Genomic DNA, 19736 nt, shown 5'->3' on the forward strand with positions numbered 1-19736 from the left:
ATGCTATTAAGACCAAAATCTGTATTTTTCTATCCAAATTTGGACTTAAAACCCAGTAAATCACTGAAGGAATTTGTGCCAAAGACCAATTTTATGAAGATTTTTAGTTTCTTAGTAGTAATATACAGATGTGGGCGCCACAAAAGAGCTCCATACAATCACATAGAAATGACAACTGTGTTGCTTTTCATAAATTTGCAAATTATAACCTCAAATATTTAGGAACAATACCACATATACAGAGTGCCTTGCAAAAGTATTAATCCTTCTTGAACGTTTGGATTTTTGTAATACTAGAACCAAAACATTTAATCGGTGGAATGGGACTTTATATCAGACCAACACAATAGTGCACAATTTGGAAAAGCAGTGAAAAAGACAGATGATCTTATTTCTAAGTAATAATATCTGCCTTTTTCTTGCTGTTCAGATGATTTCATTTGTAAAAAAAAAAAAAATCATCTCTCTCTTTGTTGGTCTTCAAAATTGTGCAGAAATTGTGTTGATCTGTGAAATCCAAGCCCTCACATAGTTCTATTTTTATATTGTTTGAGTTTCATTTTTTGCTTACAGAGGGGATCACTATAAGTTTGTTGTTTCAATTTCTCAGAAATGCAGTAAAAATTGAGTTTTAGTTGATTTATGACAAATGTTTACATCTGTGAGGATAAACTTTGGATAGACTGTTCTATGTCCTGGATGGCAAAAGTAAGCTGGTTACACCAGTCTGTCTTTGTCATGTCTTCCAAAAAACAACAACAACAAAAAAAAAAAACTTGTAGTGAACTTGCCCGGTTTGGGGGGATGGGTGAAAACAATTTATCATTCTCACATCAGGTTAAAAAAAAAAAAAAAAAAAAAAAAAAAAAAAAAAAAAAAAAAAAAAAAAGAAAACAGTCACTTATTTCCATATTGTATGTCTATAACAGTGTCGATTCCATATCATTGATAAACAACTGTGACAATAACAGAAATGTATTATATTTATAAAGTTGGCATGTCTTCATGCTTCAGCTGAGGCCTCACTTCCAGAGACTCCAGCTTTGGTATAATACACAATCCCAAAAAACTGCAAACCAAACTTTATTCCAAGATTCATGTAGAGCGATGTGTGTAGAACCGCAATTTGAGTTATCACTGGACGTTTACACTGACAAAATTCAACCTCATCAAGCTGTAGATCTGAACGACACTATTAACGCAAAGTTGTTTTTTTAAAACCTTAAAAAGACTTCAGAAGGACAAAATTTACTTAACAGCCAATAATTGTGTTCTAAAAGGTTAAAATTGGGTTCAATTGGTTATGTAGAGCAGAGCAAGCAGAAGGTTTTCAGGGAGAAATGGTCATATTTAATGCTTAATATTTTTAACTTAACTAAAAAAAGAAGTAGTAAGTAAAGTAATCCCGGAGAACAAACGAAAACAAGAAGATCAGTCCATCTTTTAAATCAAAGGAAGAAGCCATTACATCTCAATCATTGTTAATTTGACTGCACATTATATGTTGCTTTTTCTGTACACACTTTAGCAATCAATAATTTGAAGTAATTTTCTCCAATCCATTTCAATCTATTGCAAGGAAAGGTCAGTAAGAAGTACAATTGAGCCAAAAATTATGCATACTCCTATTAGATTTAGGTTTGGTTTTCATTCATGGTTTTCAACATGTTTCTGATATGAAATAAGAAAGGCATCTATCAAAACAAGTATTCATTTTGAAGAGGACGTTTTTAATTCTTCTTTGTTACACAAAAGTGTGTTGAAAGTAAAAAAAAAAATACAAATTTGAGTATCTAGTACAAAATGTCCTTTGAGGAGCCAGAGTGGCTGGAAATTTAAATGTGTTGTAATGATACATGTTTACGATTCACAAGGACATCACGGCCTGAGAGTTTAATGAATCTACTCTTTCACAAATAATAACCTGTTTTAAGTAACATAAAGTTATTCTGTCCAGCAGATAAAAGCGCCTGATATGATTTTCATTCTGAGGGTGTCTGGGCTGTTCCTTAGAGGAAGGTGGGAGCCTCAGAGTTTTAAAGTACAGTCGCTGTTCCTCCTCATTGAGAGGAGCCAGTAGAGGTGGCTCAGGCGTCTGGTCAACTCCTTGGTCAGGATTTCCAGGCACGTCCCACAGACCCCCAGAGGAATACCCAGACATTGCAGGGACTGTGTCTCTCAGCTGGCTTGCGAATGCCTGGGGATCCCCCCTGTTCCCAATTGGCTGGATAAATGGAAGTCTGGGCCTGTTTTCTTAAACTGTTGCCTCCATGACCCAACCTCGGATTAAGAGGAAGGTGATGGATTAATGGATGGAAAGGCCTTTTCAGACTAAGTTGTAATTTATTGTCACAAATTTGCAAAAAAAAAAGAAAAAGTATTTTTTTAAATTGGATTCTTTGTATTTATGTTCTTTAAAAGATTAAATATTTTGTATAATCACTGTTTAACTGCTCAGAGGCATCAGCAGATTTAAATGTTCAATTGCGTTGCTCCTCTGTCAGTTGGTAAACCTTCTGCTGCTCGTCACCCTTCTTCAAGCTGCTAAGACGTTCGTCGATTCTCAAGTAAAACGTCTGCTAACTAAATAGAACTGTAGTAAAAGCAATACAAATATTAAACCATGATCCAGGACTTTTTTTTTTTTCTTCTGTGTCTAACATGTTCAACAGAGCAAACCTCCCATTTATAAACATTGCGAATGGAACGAGGGGAATCAACTGGTTCCCAGCTGAATCTCAGACAACTGAGAGAGAAAATGTTGAATTTGCTGCGTCCGAAGCGTCACCAACAGATGCATCACAACACTGACTGACAGGGTAGAGATGAAAAGTGTAATAACCGACTCAGAAGGTGAGAAAAATGATCTTTACATGACCCAAAATATGATGTAAGGAGAATTAGTTTGGTAAATATACAAACACAACGGCTGAATCATCAGAATTATATCTCCTGAACTTTAAAATACAAGGGGGGGAATCTAGCTGATGCCCAGTGTCGTAGGAAATCTTTTCCTTTAGAAAACTGTGTAAAATACCCACAATTGTATTTTATCCAGTAGTTTTTGTACAATTTTAGATGTCTAAAGCTTTAAAAAATGAAATAAGAAGGGATGTTTACAAAATATTTATGCATTTATGTCATAAGCAATGAATTTCAGTTAATAATGAATTAAGGGTAAAATAGAAGGATTGTAATGCTATTTTGCAATAAGAGCTGCAGCTTGATTTCAGAAGCACACACTGATTTTGTTTTTAATATAAATGAACTGATAGATATTAGTGTGTATAACGGTCCATTTCATTGTCAAATCTGATTAAAGGTACTTGTTACTTTTACAAATTGTTTTTCCACCTTGAATGAAGAGCCCCAAACAGATTATTTTCTCTGATTAGATATGAGTCGGTGCATATGCCAAGGCCACCTGAATATTTCGGCAAACAGGACATCTGATTTTCAACACAGAGGAAATGTCAGAAATATCAATTTCTGTCACTGTGAAGTGGATTTGAAAGTGAATGTTCATGTAAAGCGACCAGCTCCCATTCCTTCTTCCTGCACACACATACACACCCACACAGGGACTGTCAAAGTGTGTGACAGAAGGTCTCCTGGGGGCTGACGGGTAGGTCGGGAGGCTGGAGGCTGTGTCGGGGGGTTTAGGTTTTCCTCCAGGGAGCAGGAAGTGCTTGCTGACACTGTGGATCCTTCAAACGCACAGACACGCGGTAGCAGTCAAGCGTTTGGACACCGTTTCACTTTTTTCATTACCTTGTCTAAATATGTGACTGTTATTTTGGATGAAATATCACCCAAAAACACTTTTTCTTTTGGTTTTCTTTTACTCTTTTGATTTTGAAGTTCTGTCTAGTTGAATTTCTTCTGTGAGTTTCATTTTTGCCAAATTATCGAAACATCTATGTAGTGTTCTCAAGACACAGCTAAGGGCTCCCGCTGCAGTCATACAGGATTTAAAAAAAAAAAAACGAAAGAAGAAATGTGAGTCAAAGTCACGCAAAGAAACAAATAACTATATTCTGAGCACGGTAGCTGTTCCTCTTTGCTTGGTTTTATTAAATCTGACAGGCGCAGCCATATCAGCTTGAATGAAACGTAGATGAAGGTAATTTTTGCTTTTTGTTTCGTCTGTTTAGAGCTACCTTTGAAAGGCTGGAACATCGTTCATTTTAATCTGAATTCCAACTTGTCATTATTTTCTTTATTACAGCACTGCATTGTAATGGTGTTTTTGATTGTTTGACATTGATTCTTTTTATTTATCTAAAGGGCTTTGATTTGCCCTATTGCTTAAATGCCCTATACAAATAAACTTGCTCAGGTTTCCTCATAATGATTAACACAACTGCCTTTGACCTTGTTCCTCAAATTTGTGACCACTATGTGGCCTACACAGTTCAGACCACTTGGGGTCATTTTTTTTCCACGTTTAGTTTTATTTGACATTTCTTTTCTGTGACATTTGTTTCCTGTTGCCTTCTGTTTTTATGGGAAGCACTTCTTTGTTGCCTTTGCTGTGTTTGTACAGTGTTTTGGAAACAAATATTGATCGAATTATCCATGAGCTGTGACAAACATTTCTTGACATCAGGCTTTATCTCACTGACGTTTCATGAGCGAACTTTACTCAAAGTATTTTTGTCACAAGAAATTAAACAACTATGCTTTAATTGACAAATTAGGGAATGATATGTATCTTCACTGCGAGTGAAAAGAGCAATGCCTTCCTTCATTACAGGACTGGTTTTCCATCATGATATGGTGTTTTTTTTTTTTGCGTTTTAGCTCATTTATGTCCAATCTCTTATGAATTGAAAAATTAGGAGGAAGACTGATTGGATCAATCCCTCTGATGATGCCAATCAGACTGATTGAGTTGATAATAATGCATATCTAATGTACATAAAGGAGGGAACTGACTTCATTCTACCAGCTTGGAAGAACTTAATGAGTCCCAGCCAAAATGTTTTATCTAGGCTTAATTAAGTTTATCTGTACTAAAAAGTGTTAAACCTATTCATGTCTATAATAAGCAAACTAATCTCTTAGTGAGTACGCACACAAACACCAAAGCACTGTTTGCTTTTGAGGTAAAACTAACATCGCAGAGTTCGCCAAAGATCGCCAGAGGTTACCAGAGGGTGGTTGTTTTCTTCCGGGGTTAATTGGTGCCAAAAGGTTGAGACTAAGCTGACGCTACAAGACCTCTAGACCTTTTTTCTGCATCCTTCCACCACACACCGCACTCAGCACAACACAGGCCAACCGGGACTCTGACCACGCACCCAAGCAGCCGGTGGACACAGCAGAGGAGCCGGAAGCAGAGAGCGAAGGTGGACCGCCACGAAACGCCTGTAAATAATCAATCAGACAGTTGAGCTCGGGCGTTAAATCACCGCAGGAGCATGCAGCGATCATGAGCTCTAAATCTCTTCAGCGGGCAGGGCTGAGCGGCAGCTGAATGACGGCTGATGTATGCGTGTCATTGTATGAGCATATTTACTGAACGGGCAGATATGTCGAGAATAAATCAAACTTCATTCAGAGGCTGGATCATGAGAAGAGCTGCAGAAGAGCCCACACGTCAAGCTTTACCTCAAGTTGAGCCAAATATAAAGCACAACACAAAGCAATTAGCTGTCTGATATGCAACGGATGATTTTACATTGGAGATAAAAACACAGAGCTAGAGAGAAGCAATCTGCAATGCTCCATCAAGCTGCTTGCCTCATGAAACGAGACATTAACCCTGCCTGACCCAGCTGATGACCCTAATTTGTAATCAGTTTACTTGCAAAGACTTTCAGCTTGTTTATGTTGCTTTGGTGTGGTGCTCTGACTGTGAAGGCTGGAAGTGCTGAGTGCAAAGAAACCAAACTAATGAGTCAGTTACACTCCTGTTCACTCGAGAAAGACATCGATCTCACCTTGTGGATATGATAAACAGGCATGTTTAACTTAAATGGTACAAAATGCATCGCTGTGCATTTTAAGTTTATTAAACTCTAGGATTTTTCTAAGATATAAATGTTTTTATTTACTTCATTTTGTTTGTGTCTGCAAAAGAAGGTGTGTACTTTGAAAATGTCAGCACTTGACTCAGTGTATTTAATTTTAAAAGCTAAACTATCTCAGAGAGCAGGCTAATCAATATCCTCTTTTCATCCTCGTCTGCTGGTCTCCGTCCGTTCAGGTGAAATCTCAGATCATTTTCAGCAGCCACGAGAACAAGACCTGAAATGACTGAACCTCCACACCAACTCCCTTTTCCTCACGCAAATTATCACTGGTGATATGCAGAGCCTCAGGTTGTAATTAGACGTTCTCCGCTGAGCTCCATGTGTGGGGGAGTGGGAGTGTTCGTGGACGAAAGCCCATTCAGACATCATTAATCCTGTATTTCTGTGTGGCCGGAGCGCAACAACAACTGTCTGCCACATTCCCCGGCTGCACCCCCCTCCCACCTCACACAGCAAACTGGCTTAATAAATACTCCTGCTAAACATGGAGCAACTCGGCCTCACGCAGAGGTGGGAAAGAATTGGAAACTAACGAGCGGCGACAATGACCCAAGGGCTCTTCTTTCGAGTTAACAAACGCAGCAGGGAGACGTTCTCTAAAGTCAAACACTCAGGAGTGAGGACAGCTGCAGTGGACAGTATCAACAGGAAACAGCTGCTGCAGAAACAAACAAAACAGTCTTCATGAACACTGTGCTTAACATATTCTAGCTGCAGGAGCAGCGGAACGACTGACGCCATCTGAGACCAGCCGGACTTTCTGATAAATACTCCGCTTTTTCTTTTTGTGTGTGTTTTTTGTTTGTTTGTTTGTGTTTGTACCAAAACTGGAGCATAACTTGATCATCACTGAGGTTTGACTGAAAATCTGTGTAATTTTTATTACACCAATGCTGTGCTGAAAGTACATGCAGAGAGGATTTTCGACTTCACATCTGCTCCCTACAGGATGGACCTTTATGATGTTTTTGTTTTTATTCAATCTTTTATAATGGGACATTTCAACTTTAAATTGTAGGTATTAGAAATAAAGAAAATGCCAAGACCCCACATATTTCCTGCAGCTCAGTTGGGTTTAACCACAAGTGGCTTCCATTTTGGAATTTTATACCTTGAGAAAATCAAAACACGTGAGAACTGGAAAGAATTTTCTGCATAAAAAGCCAACTGATGTACTGAGAATAACACAGCATAGGTAAAACCAATGTACACATTTTGTCAATACTCCATCAGTATCCTGGAAGTAAATTCTTTCGATTACAGAATAATATTCATCTACCTAGGTAGAAGGATAGATTTCAAATTGGTATGAGATTATGAAATTATCGTATTACCCTTCCCAGACTGAAGTTGAGCAACAATCGGTTCTCTGAGATCACTAAGGTTGTCTTTCTGACTTGGCATGGCGTTAAAACATACACATATCATGACAGAAAACTACCCAAACTACAGCTTTTAGTTTTTTTAGGAGCGTCTCCCCAGCAGCAGCTTGTTTCTGCTTTCGAGATTAAACTCCACACTGATGGTGTGTTTAGCTGTATGGTGTTTCTATTTGACATTACTTTGTTTTAGTTTTGAAAATTACAAATAATGTGGAGTTTGTTGTGGGCATTCCTTAATTTGAGGTTTAGATTTAAATAATTTTAGAACCTATAAACACCAGATCATTTTTAATACATCCTCAGGCATAAAACCCCATAGAACCAAAGAAGGCTGTAATTATTTTTTTTACAATGTCTGTATTGTCGTTCTTTGTTCTGAAACATGAACACTGTGTTCTGGTGGCAACAGAACTTTCTATCACAAAACCTTTTTTTTTTTTTTTTTTTTTTTGGTTCTCATCAGTAAACATGAAATGGGAATGTAACACATGTTGAAGATTGTGTGTTTATATTTAGCTGTTAAACAAGTCCATTTTACCATAATATGGTGAACCACTGAGAACAACATGAGGTTATAATCCTCTGAGTCAGCTTCCTTTTGATAAAACAAAATGATGCACTTCCCCACAGAAGCAGTGTTGAGAAGCTGCAGAGATAAAAACGGAAAAAAAAAAAAAAAAAAAAAAAAAAAACTAAAACACTTAAACAACAAAAAGTCTTGTGGTTGTAACTTGGCACCGTCGGTGATGCTCAAGAGTCCAGATTCCTGCAGTGTGACACTGAATGCTGCGATGTTGTTACCCTGTGTGCGCCCAGATTTTCAGTCCATCAAAGGGACGATACGTGAAGATCTGCAGACAGCACAACAGCCACAGATCCACACTGAGAGCCACAGCAGTTTCCTCTGTCACTGTTTGTAATATTTACAGCTCTGTACACTGAAAAAAGGATCTGTTCTGCCAAAAAACTAAGATACAACTCCGGTGATTGTGAAACAGCTGCGCTTCTGCAAACGTCTTTTCAATGAGCCGTTTCCGTTGATTGAATTCAACTTGACTAAAAAATGCGATTCCTACGGCCTCCAAAGTCAACAAAGACAAAGTAAATAAAATAAAAAAAGTTGAGGATAGATAAGATTACACAGTATACTTAAGTAGGATTTACAAGAAGTTCTTCCCTAGCCCCCCGTGAAGTTCTTGTTCTTTTTCTGTTCCGACACAGCGACAAAGCGTAATGCCACACACAAAAATTTTACTCAAATACGTGAAGAGCTAAATAGTTTCCCATGAAATCATCACAACTATGTGGCATTGTTTACATTCCATCCACAGCAGCTAAAACTGAATTTTCTTCCATTCTCATGTGTCTATTCTTACATTTGATTGGTTTCTAGAGGGGAGTGTCAGCGGTGGCGGCAGTAAGACGGGGCGGGGGTGTTCTAAAGCCTTGTTCGGTGATGCAGTTGTAAAAAGGAAGAAGGGTGAGTCGTGCTGCGGCACAGCGAGTTGTAGGCACAGGGGGTGGCTGTGAGGAGGTCGGAGGTGAGGCGGTGAGCGGCAACGTGGATCATTGGGGGATTTAAAGTTGAGAGCTTGACCCTCACAGGTAGATCTCTCTCTTGGAGGTCTGGCCAGTGGGGGTGGTAGCAGAGTGGTACTCCGCTGCCTGGCTCAGTGGGATCTCCTCGAGGCCACAGTCTTTGCCAGATGAGTCTCCGCTCCCCGGGTAGGCACTGCTATATGGGGTCATGAACCTCATGCTGGCCACTTTGGAGCTGCTGCCACCAGCGCCACCACCCGTCCCACGTTCCTCCGTCACCATGGGCTTCGGGCTGCCGTTGGCCATCAGATGCTCCTGTCCGTCCATTTCCTGGTAAGGCACGAAGGTGGAGAGCTTGGGGGCATTCTTGGAGACCTTACGGTTGGGGGAAGGCTGGCCGGGCATCCAGCAGGAGTCAGAGTGGCCAAACTCGGTGCACTCACGTGTGCAGTTACCGGTCATTGCCACGTCTGGAAGGGGCCTGAGGTCTGCAGTAAGACACACAAAACAGAAAAGCATAAGGATGAGCTACGTAGAAAATCTGGCAAACAAACAGTGGTTGCATGAGATGGAGATGAAGCTTGTGTGTATATGAAAAATGCGTTGTAAAAATGCTATTACTGCAGTATTACCACTGTACTGATAGTAGGAACTGGAAGGACCTAAATTATATCTCTCATACTATCGAGGCATAGTGATAGTTTTAACAATATTCAAAATATATATTTTTTAATAGTTACCTACTGCTTGACAGAAAACAGATCCCTCTTCCTGGTCATGAATGTTGACCTTTTAGGTTTTGCAAGAAAAATGTGCAATAAATGTTTCTGTGTATAAAAAAACAAATAAGGACACTGTCAAAGTTCAATGTTGGTGAGAGCACTGATGAAAACATTATACTCTTTTCCACGCTAAGCTCAAAACGTTTGAAGGAAATCAATTAAATTCATGGTTGTTTTTTCAAGTCACTAATAGTTCACAAAGTGGCAGGAATGTTGTTTAATTTAACGCCCAGAGATGGAGACCTCGTGAAACTGGCTGCTGAGCGTGAAACAGGATCAGCTGGCTTTAAGAAGGCAAACAACTTCAGGTTTAATAAGATGTTAATAATGTTACTGAGGAAACTAATAAAAAACAAAACAAAAAAAACAACAGTACATAAACTGATTATGATTTGATTTGTTTTTACTGGGTTGTATTTTATTTATTTTTTTACTTTAAATTGAATTCTCAAGTTTACAATTTAAAATATATATATATGTATATATATATATATATTCTTGTTTCCTGAGCTTTAGGAATCCCTTATGCAGACAGAAAGTGACAGACAGCTAGGCTAAGTTTGCATTAAAAAAAAAAACCCACCACAGCTCAGAACAGAAAAAGGTCAGAGATGGAAGCAGAAATATCAATGCGTATGCAGAGAGTAACCTTTCTTCTGTGCGTGACATTAGATCATTCTTTGATACTCCAGGCTAGAGACTTGCGTGGTGAAGGGATGGAAAGCGGGTGCAGGGAGGAGGCAGGAGGGAGAGCTGGTCCGCTTGAGGAATGCTGCTGATTTCTCAAAATACCCTCCGCTTCATGTATAATTGACATTCATTGCCTATATTTTGCTAAAGGAGCTGCAGTCGGCTTTTCTGTCTGTTTGCCGGTTGACGTGTCCGTTCTAATCCAGGGGAGTGCTGAGTGGCCGACACTCCCCTCCCCACATTCTCACGGCTGCCGCTGGCTCGGATTTGGGCTTTTAAGCACTTCCCATGCAAAAGCAAGTTGCTTGCAGAAACTGTTAAGTCATGTGCCAGCAACTACTTAGTTCAGAGCTCCTGCTTAATAGGTGCCTCTGATTGTTGTGTCAGCATGAGTCACATGGAACAGGGATTCCTGAGAGCTCCAGATGTAACCCAGCAGCAGGTGGGTTCAGCTGGATCACATCCTGCAGGAAAAACCCGGGTTTGTAACTTTTAGAGCCCTTCCTCTGACTGGCTTGTACTTTTTATTATTTTTTTTCCTGTGTTGCACCACCTCCAGAATCAGTTCTACACACGTGTGCAACCTCAAATCAAACAAATAGTGATCATGTTCTCAAATATCTTGAGAACAGGATCAAACTGTACAGCCTTTGAAACAAAACATCTTCAACACCTGGTCTGATCGGGGCATCGCTTCCTTAGCTTCCTTTTAATTTCTGGATTTACATTTATAGCATTTTGTTGCTTGCTGTATTTTTTATTTTTTTTTTTTAGAAACATTTTTTCCAAATCATCAACATTGTAATAGCTAGGTGTGTATGAATTATAAAAATTACAATGACAGGATTTTCTATCTAAATTAAAAAAAAAAAAAAAGAAATCAACATTTGTCAAATAAAATTTTGCAAAAATTGGCCATTTATTAATAGACAGAACACCTCTTAGCTATCAATGGGAGAATGGATCTTCCTGGACGTATTTTTTGCTCTGCAAGATATGAAGACCTGTGACCCAGTCTCAAATACTTGAAACACGATGCATGATCGTCCTTCGGCGAAGTACTACATTTCTTAATGTTTTCTAAGCAATGCGGTTTTCAACAAAGCTGTCAAAAGAAAGAGTATAATGATTAAGTACAAAGGGAAAATACAAGCTGAAAAGTACAATTTTATTCTAAATTCACTGAATAACTCTGGGTTCTCCTCTTGCAGAGAACACAGACATGGGAGCTAAACAAATGTCCTCTTAGATCTTAACATTATATGATCTCTTTTCGGAAGCTCTTTAGACTATCTGTATCCTATCCCTAACCTTCAGCCGTTTTTTTTTTTTTTTGTTTTTTTACCATATGTTTCTCCACCAACCGATGTAAACGTGTAAAATCTGATGTGATCGAATCTTTGATCCTGCAACACAGGGATGTGTTGATTTAATCAAAGACCGGTCCAATAGTGGTCATGTTTCTCTTAATTAAACACAAGAACTAACTGATCACAGTCTTAGATAAAGCTGATTCTAATGCCTGATAGTAGGGAGGGGTTTGGGCAGTGTGGGCTGGAGTCACTATGAGAGATCAATACCGGCCTTTCTGTAGCACTGCTTGGGCATCCTGCATCAACTGCAGAGGATTTTAGGTAAAGTGATTAGATACCGCTGACTCGGCTGTTGTCAGCTTATTATTGTGCCTTTATTGCCTCTGAATTAAATTCAGAATTTAACTTAATGGGCTTGAACTGTTTTAAAGTATGTTATACTGCCTTTGCAGAGTGGCAGCTCTTAATTTTCATACATTAAGAGACACTGAGGAATTCCCATCAGCTTCATGTTAAATTATGGAAGTACACCACAGTGGGACAAGTCTTCATGGAAATGGCCAAAGAGGATTTTCAGTACGGCACAGAAATCAAAGCTGGCCTTATTTTACATATGAGAGGTCACTTGGGATTTTGGAGATTATCTTTGACCCTCACCAAAGCTAAATGTTCAGCATATAACAGAGTTCTTCCGAGTATATGACGCCTTTTATATTTGTGGTCTCATTCTCTTAGGAACACTTCAAATAGTTTTTGGCTCAACAACGCCTGAAGCTCTGAAAGTAGTTAAATTATCTCAAGGTTGTTCCTGCCAAAAAACTAGTGCTGGGCGTTTCAGATTAATGTCTGGCATTTATCAAGACTCTATTTGTGCTGTTCAGCATAGAAAAAAAATATAGAGTACAGGGACATCACAGCTTGGTGTGGGATTATGAGGAACAGAATGTAGGTCTTGGTTACATTTTTATCAGCTCTAAATTTTGCCAAAACATTTTGATCATTTACAGAAAGACAAGTCAACTGTAATTAATACAAAGGCACCACATTTATAACATATGGTCCAAGTGTTCTGAACAACCAAATCCACTTCTGTAAATTTAAATATCACACAATTATAGTATGTACAAGTTGCAGGCATTAACTCAATTCACATGACTTGAGTCAAGTCAGACTTGAGTATTGTTATTATGGCTTTAGACTTGACTTGAAAAATTATATTTGTGAATTGGCTTGGAGTTTTACACCAATGATTTGAGACGTGAATTGGACTTGAACCTGTGTACTTGAAAAAAAACTTGATGTTCTGCCCAGTTTAAAAAAAGGGTGCACCATTAATTCACTTCACTCTTTCCATACATCCACTCTGTTATTTCCACTCTGTGCATGAGCTGATGTGCAGCCAATCAAATTAACTATATATATATAGTTAATATATAGTGTATATATATATATATATATATATATATACACATTTGTATCTTTGAAGACATCTGCATCGGTAAATCATATTGAGAATCAATATGTGGTCATTGCATTAAGTCTGAATGTGGAATTCTGCTTTTGTATTTTTCACAGAATGTTTACTCTCTTACAAATGATGCGATCGTGTTAAACTAACATTTTGTCTAATCGATCTTTGGTAAGACATCATCGGGTCGGGACTCAAACCCGTGATGGCTGTGTTGAGGACTAATGCCTCCATATATGGGTAGCAGACTCTACTTCCGATCCACTGTAGCCACCCCAAAAATGCATGCTTAAGCCAGGGCTCTACTGCATTGCTGAGAAGTGAACAAATATGTCTCCTGAGTCTTTTCCATGTCACAATTTATTGTGATGACAAAAAGGCTGTTTTAGAATTTTGGAAGCTCAAGCTAACGAGAAAACGTGATGGATTATAAAATGTTTAAAAGTCATCATTGACAAGATTTGTCAACCTCCCAGAGCTGTTTTGGCTACGGGGTGGACTGGAGATCAGAATGATTTTTGCTCTACACTGCACATTTAGGTTTGTAGGCGTGATGATGACAACTGCAGTTAACAATCCAAACTCCCCAGGGCAACAAACATCACAAAACACTTATCAGCTTAAAAAGTTCCCCTGAAGCAGCAACTATGCTTCTCCAGCCATGCCAAGGCCTTCAGCTTTCTTCTCTGCACTCTGGGAAGTTTGAAAAGTTCTGGGGCAACCCCTCGAGGACAAGACAATTTTGCCTTCTCTCCGCAGCACCCTAACCTGGCAATGATGCTTTCACAAAACTCAAATGCCAAATTCAAGGTTGCCATTATTAGCAGGGCCTTTTTAAAAATGGAGTAGGCATCCAAAGTTGTTTTTTTTTATTTTTTTTTTTTATCCACCTTATCAATACTGCTGAGCTGCAGTTAACCTCAGGGACCCTCACTCGCCCTGCTGGCCTCTCTCTCTCTGTGCATAATACACTCCGATACCTTGGTCACCATTTTCTGGTCAAACTAATTAGATTTCAGAGTCCCCGCTTGGGAAGATGTCAGTGGTATGAAATGGAAATAATTTCCAGATGAGTATCTGACATTTTATGCTGTCGACTAGAGTAAAGAGCCGAGGCGGATTGGCTCTCTCATCCTTCTCCTCCTCTTCCTCCTCTTTTCCGCTCCATCACTTTATTCACAGAGATATGCTAAATCCTCAAGCTTCCCCTCTCGCCGCTCAATCCGTGGTGATAAATGGAAGTGAATGTACACAAAAGAGAGCCTCTCTTCTCTCGCTTCTGCTTGAAGTGTTAATGTGTTTAATTACTTTGAAGCTGGGTTTTTCTGCATACATATATGTGTGTATGTGTGTGTGAGAGAGAGCGAGTCTGTGTTGCATCAAATTCTACAGGAAAACCTTCAATTAAAGCCTTTTCTCTGTCTATGACAATGGCTTCAATTTATCTTACAGGAACAATAGAGGACTGAGAGGAGGTGTAGCTCCTCTGAACGCTGAAAGACGTGCAGGAGAAAGACGCGCTACAGCTTCCTCTGCTGCAATCAGTGCCCACACACCTTCGCTTTTAGAAGTTCAGTGGCTTAGACTCATTTCCTGAGGGCTATAACTACGATGTTCTTGGCAAAAAAAAAAAAAACTAAATATACAATATATGGCGTTTTGATTCTTGATGTGCAAATAAAGTTGAAAACAGTTTCTTTTGATTTTTACCCAGTTATGTGCAAGGGCCATTAGACGTGATTGTCAGCAACTATGTAGTTTAACAAGTTGTAAAATATGCCGTTTGTTAGGCCTGGTTAGTATGAAACAATAAGCAAGAATTTTTATTTTTTTTATTTTTTTATTGTTTCTACAGCAGAAATAATACAATTAAGAATTTGTCCTAACCTCCAAACATATTAATAACAAAATATCTGTGAGCTGGCATTTCTCATTACTGGATTTGAGTTCAGTTGAGCATGCTATATTGGTTTTTATCTTGCAAGCACAACTCATTCTTTGTTTGTGCCATTTGATGATTATTTTTATTTTTGTTGTTTGCTTTGCTGAGTTAACACATTCTGATTTACATTTTATAGCATGAGCAGCAATTCACTTTACTTAAATCAAATGCTAGAGTCTGCACCTCAGATTTAAACAGAATAGAAAGGAATATATTTTTTGATCCCCAAGGGGAAACTGTTTATTCGTTGACAAGCTTCTCCATCTCAGGTGTTAAAATTATGCTACTTAATTTTTTAATCCAGACTAATGCTATTTTCCATACCTCTGGTCACATCGCAACCCACCAGCAACATTTGCAAGTGTCCTTGTTTCTTGTATTCAATGCTGCTACTCCTCCACATTGAAAGGAGTCAGTTAAGGTATTTATTGTGGATACCCGCTGCACACCTCGATCAGAAGGTGTTCAGCCCCAGAAGATGACCCAGGACACGTGGGAGGAGGCCAGGCAGAGGGAAGTCTGAGCATCTCTGCTGAAACTCCTGCCCTTGCAACCCGTTTCTGTATAAGCATATAGTGACTAGTAAGAGCTACAGTAATATGTCACCTTTGCAGACTTTTGGTCAGCATGCTCACCAACGGCTGTAGGTTTGATGAATTTGCATGCATGACACTTGAGATGTAATATCCCGACAAATACTGCATCAAGGCAGCCTTTTGCCAATATGGTAATGTCTTGCAATGACATTTGCGATTCGGGGTATTGTAGAGCTTTGCTGCATATGTAGTGCACTCCACAACATTATGTACAAAGACCATATAAACTGAAGTAAATGATATTTAGTCACAGGATTTTAGTTCAAACATAATTAAGTGGGAAATTAATTTGTGTGCAACTGTTTCATTTTAGCATTTAGACTGTTAGTACCTGTTTTCTTGCCTTTTGCAATATCAACATTTTGTTTTGCCCGACATAGAGGGCTAAGACGAGTAGATGAGATAGAATGGTTGTAGGTTTTTTTTGTGTTCAAAGAATGCAGAATCATTGAATGGCTAACATTAGATTTAATGATTTCCTTCTTGGCAGAAAAGTTACGTTGGTTTGGTGCCAGATTTGTAGACATTTGGTCTGTGAAGGTGTTAAGAGTGCCAGACAGACATAAAACAACATTAAATTTCCTTTACTTTTGACTGCATGTTTTGTTCCCGGTCTATTTCCACTGACAGTTCATCATCACTTTGAATACATATCTGAACTAGGATGGATTGAACTGTCCTCCCAGCAGAACATCATTAGATTCAAATGATACTGCTCCCAGAAGACATTATTCACCATACATAGCAGGTACTTTTTCATGAAAACAACACTATTTAGAGTTGGTGTGTGGCTTTTTTTTTTTAATGTAAGAGACAGACTGCTGTAAACCCAAATCTGTATTCAGTGTCACACACACTGGCTCAGTTCACTGATGCTTGAACAACACACACTAGCTCCTGTCTTTGGTGTTCTTTCCCCCAGCAGGTCTGTGTGATCCTGGCGTATCAGTGTGTTCTGTACTCCATGTTCCCATAAAGATTTTACAATCATCAGAATAAAAAGCTTTTCTAGAACCATCTCCCAACCTTCCCTCAAAATGATAGTAGCAACAGCACAGGCGTCACATAAACCTCCTCAGGATAATGTGTTTTTATCTCTTACAAATGGACACATTAGCTGACACTTTGACAATAGCTGAAATGTTTCTTTCAGTGTCATTGCCATGAAATTGTATGCAGAAGCGTGTAATCCCTTGAACCTTCATGCAGAACTGTTGGCAGGTCATAGCCGGCTGAAACTGGACCAACTACTCTCAGTGAGCAACTATAAACCCGGGCTATAAACGAAAAATATGCACGGATTAGATGAAACGGCAATTTGTGTTTGTTTTATGGACAAATGTTCAAATATAAATTTTCACTGATGTTGTCTGGTTGATTTTGGGTGTTAGTTTTAATCACTTAGTTGCTCTTCATATAATACGTTTGACCTCTGATTATTCCAAAGGGATATTTTATTTTTTGTTGCTTTTTGGACACATTTCAAACTCAAGGCCTGTGGACCAAATATAACCTGCCACAGCTATTCCTGTGCTTTCTGGACCAAAAGGGGCCACAGAAATAGATTTTGAAGATAACAGTTGTGTGTTTAATTATTATTATTTTTTTATAATTCAAATCAAATCGGTATTTATTTCTATAAGGCATGAAAAGTGAAAATTTGTGAAATATTATTTAATCTTAAGAAATGCAAATGTGATGCAGAGACGGCTATGTTGATGGGTTTTTATACGTATGTTTACCTTATATTCTATTAAGGAACAGAGAGTGTTCTAGAGCCAGTTTAGGAGATGACCAACTCAAGAAAACAACAGATATAGCCCATGTCCTCAGTGCTCCTGTGTTTTGGCTTTAGAAACTCTCATTCCTGGAGAATCTCTACCCAAACTCCAGAATGGTCTATGCTTAAAAAAAACTTTTTCTTGATCAGCTTTTACTTTAAAACCATACTTTTTTAAATCCTCCAAACCATGTGTCAAATTCATCGCCATGGGCTAAGAGCAGCCCTCCATATCTATTTCTCTGGCCCTATAGACCACATTACAGAAGATGAACTGCAGCAAGCGTTTGTACCAGTTTGATCGAAAGCCAGCTATTGTCCTCTTCTTGTGAATTTTTACTGATAAATGATACATTGTTAGACTTCCACAGCTGTGCGAACCAAAAGCTGTCACTTCATCATCCTTAAAGGCCCGGTCCATTCCCAGAGGCTTGGTCAACCCCCATCTGCCTCACTCTTCCCCTCCCTCCTTGTGGTTCAGTATCTCTTCCCTCTCTCTGACCCCCCAGTCTGGCTCCATGCGAAAACCTTGCCGGCTCTAATTAAACTTTGGGCAGATTAGAACTTTGCCTTGTCAGTCTTTATTCATGCTTAAACAAGTTATTACTTTTTGAGAAATTAAATTAGCCGGCAATTAATTAATCGACACAGAGCTGGGAACGAGGACGGAGAGCGAGGGGGGGGGGGGGGGGGGGGGGGGGAGGGGAGAAAAAAGGGGAAAAAAAAAAAAAAACGACATAAAACCTGGGGGGGGGGGGTCGGAGAAGGTTTTGGCAGAAAATGAAGGAAAAGGAGGCACAGATTTATCTCAGAGATGGAGGGAAAGAAAAATGAGGATATTAGATATTTAAATGTCAGCCGTTCTTTCACTAATTAGCAGGAGAGAGCAGCAAAGATGAAAATCTTTTTTTTTTTTTGTTCAAACATTAACATTTGATGCTTTCAGAAGTCCACCCCTCCTTCCATGCCTCATGCAGAAAGGTTATTAGACAGACAACCACTCCACCCCCCTCCCTTGTTTTCCAAATCCAAAATTAATTCACCCCTGACTCCCTCTGAAGGCAGAACAGAAAACAAACAGGCTTAAAAAGTGCAAGAAAAGATGCTGTGCTTTCTCTTTGCTTTCTGGGTCGTCTTTTTTTTTTTTTTTTTTTTTTTTTGTTTCTGCTCCACAGGGTTTTCTCTTTATGTCCTCCTTTGTGACATGAACGGATTGAAAGACGTGTTTAAAATGACTCCACCCCTCCGTCAGATATATGTCTCTGCTTCCTGCGAGGTAGAAGCCCATTTCCTGCTTCAATTCCAAAACGCACCTGCTAACACAACAGTATGAATGAAAAGAAAAGCCTTCCTCCGTTCTTCCCTACACCTGATATATTTACTTTTCTCTGATTCCCAAAAATCAATTCATACACTTCCAGTAGCATCAAAACAACATGTCATCTTGCAAAGTAAAACAAGTTTTAAATTTTCAAACAAACCCTTAATTTAAGATTTTCTTGATTTCCTCATTCTTCTTCAAATTTTAAAACTTATAGTTGTACACCCTGATGGAGATGGTTTGAGGCACAATTTATCTTCTTATAATTTTGCAGCAAAATCAACATATTTGTTCAGGTTTTCACCTAAAAGTTTTGTCAAGCTTCCTTATTTCTGAAGCAGCTCAGGTGCTGAGCATGTTCAATGAGAAACCCTGCAAACAACTAAGGAGGATGATCATTCCTTTTTCTAACAGAGGATGATAACTGAGAATCAATAAACATGCTTTGTATTTTATTAGATACATATCAAAGTACCTTGTATATTTCCTTATTTCATAATGATACAACCACAAACCTTGATGTGTTTGTTGTGGGTTGATCAGTTAGATCAACAAACATTAGCTGCATAATGGTGAAGTAAAAAAAAAAATGATGCATGCCTTTCGTAGATTTTCAAAATAGCATGAGTGCATGGAAATGCTTTGATGTGAATCATCCCAGTTTTGCTCAAAATGCATGTTTAAATTTTGTTATCCTGTTTGATGGTGAAGCTGCTCACAGATTCAAGTCCTCTGCATCCCCTTGTTGGTTTTTTTTTTTTTTTTTTTTCCACATTTCCTCTGTACTTACCTTGATCATCATTTCCAACCTCACTGACAAAAAAGCATCCCAGCACCATAAAACTGCTAGCACCTTGTTTTTTTTTTTTTTTTTTTTTTTTTTTT

At 38.7% G+C, this 19736-nt stretch overlaps 1 protein-coding gene across 5 annotated transcripts in view; it reads right to left on the minus strand.

Moving 5' to 3' along the window:
- Positions 1–4782: 4782 nt before the first annotated feature.
- Positions 4783–19736, minus strand: part of LOC106947982 (protocadherin-1-like) — a 267399-nt gene continuing 252445 nt past the window's right edge. For 4 of the 5 annotated variants that reach the window (XM_015033365.1, XM_015033364.1, XM_015033363.1 and 1 more), the window contains one exon: positions 4783–9447. In XM_015033365.1, coding sequence (XP_014888851.1) covers positions 9020–9447 — 428 coding nt within the window. In that variant the 3' untranslated portion in view covers positions 4783–9019. The remainder of the gene's footprint in view (positions 9448–19736) is intronic. The other variant, XM_015033370.1, reaches the window with a different exon arrangement.

The sequence above is a fragment of the Poecilia latipinna genome, unplaced genomic scaffold (genome assembly GCF_001443285.1).
Source record: "Poecilia latipinna isolate Pla-1442-1.1 unplaced genomic scaffold, P_latipinna-1.0 Scaffold266, whole genome shotgun sequence".
In the NCBI taxonomy this organism is placed as follows: Eukaryota; Metazoa; Chordata; class Actinopteri; order Cyprinodontiformes; family Poeciliidae; genus Poecilia; species Poecilia latipinna.